We start from the raw sequence: 5,507 nt of genomic DNA on the forward strand, positions 1-5,507 counted from the left end.
TGCCATGGAGGAAGGACAAGCTACTTGTGTACACAGATGCCACAGTCCAAAGTTTTCTGACTAATTTTGAACCATTTTCAAGATTTGATTGGCTTCTTTCATTTCTATGACGTCACAAGCTCAATGGCTGGCAACCACGTGTCTGTACAGAGGGGAATATCAACAGTTTCGTTCTGTTGCTCATTACTTCTATCAGCCGTAACTCTGTAATTTTCAGTATAAACGCATAGTCGATGGGTCAAACAAAAAAATTGTCCGATACAGATTAGATTGTGAAATGTTCTAGGCCAAAAAAGATAGTTTCTGGTCACCTCGCGCGTCATTTCAGAATCCGCGCTTCATGGCCTTTTTGTAGGGGGCGGGGAGTTACATACTCATCAGTACAGCTATCCTCGATATCCCAGTTTGCATGTCAAAAAAATGCGAAAAAGCAAACGGAAGTATTATGCAGTCAGTGATAAAATACAATAACTGTTGCAAACAAGTATTGTTAGGAATAAAAAAAAAGGGAAAAAAATAAACAAACAAACAAGACAACCGCGTCGCCGCATCACTTTTGGTGAATGTCAAGGATCAGAAACAATTTTTTTGGCCTTAAAGGTATACTGTCACCGGTTCTAATTTTGCTACAGTTACCATGGAAGGAGAAAATCTAACCAATCACAGATTTTAAGCGGGTGGCCGCTTTTTAAAACCAGCGCCCTCACATGGGCATTTTGAATACCAAGAAGCGCCCCTTTGACCATATATGGGCATATGTAGGTTACAGGTGACTGTATACCTTTAACAGCCAGAACCCAGGGCAGACATTTGTTTCACTGAGATATAAGTATCAAAAGGAGACATCCGAGCAAGACATATGTTTCAGTTGTTAATCTTTTATTGATTTAACACGGACTCTCATTGGATACACCACAATTTTCGATCATATTATGGCTCATTAATGCTGTAACGCTTGTCGTCTACGATTGGCAGAAGGGGCTGGCGGAGTTTGTGGTCAGGTAGAAGGTACCAGATGGGGATTTGGTGGCGTGGAATCCCATTCTGTTATACCCGGAGCTGCACGTACAGGTCGAGCCGTGTGGGCATGGACAGGCATTGAATTTACAAGATGTCTTGATGGATTCCGTGAAGTATTCGGGAGCTCTACCGTGATCGCAGCCCTTATCTGTAGTAAACGGAAAGTACAAATTTTTGTCACCAAAAGATCATAAATAAGGCAGATTGGTCATATCTATACTCGCGTGATAAGTGAAGATCATTTATTACATGTTTGCTTTGCTTTATGTGCTGGAGAAGAGTCGATATCTTCAGAGTAACAGAGGGGTACTATCCATTATTATTTCTACCCACCTCCATCAATATCGACATCACGCTTGGCACTGCCACAACCTGGTTGAGATTTGCCTCCGTTGGGATAGAAGTCAACATGGCCATTCTGACAAGAGAAAGGAAATAAAAACAGCTGAATGCTTTGTCCTTTTCGGAACGTTGAAATCAGTCGGTTATTAAAAGAACTTTTGCCATCAACTTGAGTGTACCTTTTTTGTTTGATGGTCATGGAGTTCGACGTGTAATAATGAAACAAAAAGCTTTATCAAAGCAGCTACTAATACCCCTGAGATACACGACAGTCGTTATTCACTAGATCGAAATTCGACGGAAAATAGAAGACGTCGAAACTGACGAGTGGCGACGCAGAACTTGAACTTGTTTACTGAATACGAAACCATTTCTCATTGCCGAGCCGCTGAGTATGCTTCAATGAGAGAGTGGGTCAGTGAGTTTGTCTGTGGTCTCTCTCCTTCAATTTACAGTCTTTGTTTTATAGTATTGTGGCTTTGTCGGATACCGACGCCATAGGGAACGCAATAAGATGACATACACATGTACAATACTCTGATTTCTATCGGCATTATAAAAAATAACACGATTGGAACAAATTTGGGATAATTGGATGGTGAAGTAATGTCTTTAAAATCTGAAAATGTAAGTTAATCTGCTCTTTTTACGTTACACACTTGTTTTATGAGTAATTTGTAATATTGAGACGTTCAGCTATGGGGCGCCTAACATTTGTGAGAAGAAATTTGAAAAATATGATGATCCAATTATCCCAAATTAGTTCCAATCGTGTTAAATACAAAAGTCCTAGTACACTGGTGTATCGAGGGCGTAAAATATTGATTTTTCAATATGATGATACAATCTTTGCACCTTGCCTTCGGAAAATGGGAAATTACCGTTCTGATAATATTCGCAGATTGTCTATATTGTTGAATAGAAAATCATATCGGTTTCAAATGTCAACTGCGTAACCTATCGTGCCCGACTAAAGACAAACAAACAATCATTTGAATCAAAGGCGTAGAGCCCTTTCATCACCATCTTTATGCCTAATCCTATTGTTATCAAACCATGAGAGTGGACCTGTATTCAGGGAACAAGCGGGATGGAGGCGAATATCTTAGGCTCGTAGGGCCTTTGTGATACCTGAACCAACGATAAAGTCCCCTGGCTCGGGAAGATTCACTCTTCTTGGGTGGCTATTATCGTCTCATGGGTGAAAGTGACATCATGTTTTTAAAAAACCAGATGGCTGGAAAGTTTTCTCATTGCATACTCACGGGATCCCAAGTGCCGTATCCTCTACCCCCTATAAAGGCGCCTCCATCGGTGTGGATGACGTCAACAAACTGAGCGTCACTGGCGTCCAACTTCTGATTGTTACCTTTGCCTTCGAAGTCAGGTGAAGCTGGATCCAAACCTGAAACGGACAACATTACCGTGGGATTATCGATGCATTTGTAACTGGTCCATTGTATCTGAAGCCCATCATACAGCAGGACAAATTTCCGTACCCTCAAAATCTCAAAAGTTTTTACACTATAGTTTGTGTTGTCCCATTTGGAGAGTTGTTCAGAACATCGAATCTTGGTCATATTTTTGGCGTATTAATCGAAAATTAACACTTTTTTCTCATGCACCATAGACCCTAAAAAAGAGGTCTATACATGCAAACAGAAATTTACGGCAGTCTGGAACGATTTGCCGCCCGTATCCGAACTAAATACATGGGAACATGATACTCATTTTTTCTCACTATAAAAATTATAAATGTTTCCTTTTAACTCAACAAAAGGCATATTTCATAGTTGCCCTTTTATCTTATCCTTATGGTGTTGATAAGCCCTGAGCAACGTGACTACAGTGACACCATCATCATAATTCTTTACCTGTGATTCGGGCGATGGCGTTGTTTAATCTGCCAGCCTCGCCTGAAACCTGTGCACCCAAGCTGAAACCAATCAAGTGAACACGGCCGTAGGAGTAACCGACTTGCGAGTTCAAGAACCTTACGAACTGATTCACTTCTGATCCTACAGTGTATACATTACTTGCGGCTGGGAAGTACACGACATTGCTGGCGCCGCCTTCCCAGTCCACGGCGATCACGTTGTAGTCGGACTAAAGCAGAAGGAAAAGTACGAAAATTTACACAATTTACACTTTTTGCAATTGATACTGCTTCTGTCTGTCATGAAAATTATGATGTGTTGTAGGACCAGGATCATGAAATCTTGTAAATCTTTCAATAGGTTTTTCACAAGTCTCGAAGCGATCGTTATGAAGTTTGGTTCGGGCACCATACGGTATAACCGAACGAGTACAATTGAACGAATCGATTTCATTCGAATAGTGTGTAAAGCATTGAATAGCTTCAGTACACTAGTTTTTATAGGGTCATCGTACATTATCATGCCCTGAGAGTTGAATTGTCTTACCTAATCTAACCGGCTTCAGTGTGTTAAAATTGCCCAAAGTTTAACATGCATAAGATAACTTTAAATCACACAACTACACAAACTTTAAGTTACGGTACGGAAGAAAGCGCCTTGGAGAAAAATATTCAGACTCCAAACTTTTACAATAGCTTTTATGGTCCACCACTGGTGGAGGCTCATTTTGAAGACCATGAAGTAAGCAAAGTTTTCAACGGCTTACTTTTGGGAAAATCGAAACATTTATTTCCCCATAGAGTTAAAACAGGGATGGCCACCATTTTGAATTTTACGATTCGGTAAATCTTGGGTAGTTACTGCATTATTGAAAGGGGTTGGCTGAGAGTTTCTTTACGGAAAGTTCGAGCAAACATTTAAGACTTTCTGTTGGATCCGCGTAGTACCTTAAATGTTTTCGAACAAGAATACTTATTCAGTTGTTCGTTGGTCTTTTAACAGGAAAATATCATGGCATGTTCCCCTCGGGGATGCGGCCATTTTTGGCAGAAAAATGTATTTTAACTTACATAATCCAAAAAGGCATTCTTCATATCGATGACGAAGGGGGAGCTTCCACTCTGTCTCCAGCCGTGGGTGATGAATTTGGTGTCCCTCGAAGGGTTAAAGTTGGAAGACGTCAGAGATGACGGGTTGTTTCTGTCGATCACTTGGTAGCTGTTACGATTATTACGTGTGAACAGCCGGAACGTAGTGCTCCAAGCTGACGCTGCATTTTGCAAAATAGACCAAAACACACAATTAGTCAGGGACGAATTAGTGCGCGTGTTCTCGTAGTAATTTCTTGAAAGAAAACACGCAAATTTAGAGCTTTGTTCCCGATTTCCCTATTTTATAGTTTACTAAATTGAAGATCGGGTTGGAAGTATCAAATCTGTTTCGAGTATGAAAATCAAGAAGGATATATTTAAATCTTTATAAGAGAATATTGTCGATCTCTCTTTTTATAGTTTATTTACAGGAGATGAAAAGTTTAGGGAAGGCATTAATGGCACTGTTGTAGAGCGATAACTGGCTTCGTCTCCGTACTTACCCTTGAGAGATTTTACACTTTGAGCTTTAAATTCAGCGAATAATACACTTTAAGTATGTTTAGTTACAAATATTTACTGACGATCGAAAGAATAAGCAAATACAGCAATTTATTTCTTGACAAAGGGACATTATGTATATGCTTCAAAATCGAGAGTGTTCAATAAATATGACAGAGCGAGATGGGTAAATCAGTTTTGTGACCAGGCGTATATGAGACACATATATACTTACCAGACGCTAAAAAGCAGAAGAGGAGTCCAAGTTTAAACTGCATGGTCGCTAAGTAGACTTTCCGACGGTACTAACCAAAATGATCTGAAAAAGCGAGAGAGAGGACGATTGACATACATGTTAAGCTAACGGATCTTACATTCCGTCTGTTTTTGTTTTCTCTGCGTCTAAAGGAAAGGATAGCTTTCCACACTCTCAAACACCACTCAACAATACGGGCCAAACCGCTAAAACGAGACACGGGTTGACTTCTCGGCGCCTCGAGCATCGAATTTTCAGCCATATTAACATGGAACTGCGTGACACTAGTCGTTCGTAAAGCTCTTCACTCATATAGACGTTTTCAAAGCCGTCGAGATCAAAAACAAAACTACAATAGCGATTTAGCAAATGCTTTTGCGGACTGCCGTTGGTTTTTCAGATTTAAAAAGAATCAGGGAG

General features: G+C 40.2%; 1 protein-coding gene across 1 annotated transcript; it reads right to left on the reverse strand.

Moving 5' to 3' along the window:
* Positions 1-862: 862 nt before the first annotated feature.
* LOC139148144 (pancreatic triacylglycerol lipase-like) lies at positions 863-5,175 on the reverse strand. The gene is made up of 6 exons (XM_070719454.1): positions 5,067-5,175; positions 4,310-4,509; positions 3,237-3,468; positions 2,628-2,767; positions 1,354-1,438; positions 863-1,168 (listed from the first exon to the last, which is right to left on the reverse strand). Exons 1-6 carry the CDS (start codon positions 5,107-5,109, stop codon positions 963-965), a joined length of 906 nt encoding a protein of 301 aa, XP_070575555.1. The 5' UTR covers positions 5,110-5,175; the 3' UTR covers positions 863-962.
* Positions 5,176-5,507: the final 332 nt, after the last annotated feature.

This window comes from Ptychodera flava, chromosome 13, assembly GCF_041260155.1.
Source record: "Ptychodera flava strain L36383 chromosome 13, AS_Pfla_20210202, whole genome shotgun sequence".
NCBI lineage: Eukaryota > Metazoa > Hemichordata > Enteropneusta > Ptychoderidae > Ptychodera > Ptychodera flava.

Bases quoted from the DNA above. Each gene is read 5' to 3' on its own strand.
- LOC139148144 (XM_070719454.1), bottom strand. From the start codon at position 5,109: ATGCAGTTTAAACTTGGACTCCTCTTCTGCTTTTTAGCGTCTG. The intron at 4,510-5,066 runs GTAAGTATATAT...TGCAAAATGCAG, and splicing joins CTTCTGCTTTTTAGCGTCTG to CGTCAGCTTGGAGCACTACG. The intron at 3,469-4,309 runs GTAAGTTAAAAT...CTTCTGCTTTAG, and splicing joins AGAATGCCTTTTTGGATTAT to TCCGACTACAACGTGATCGC.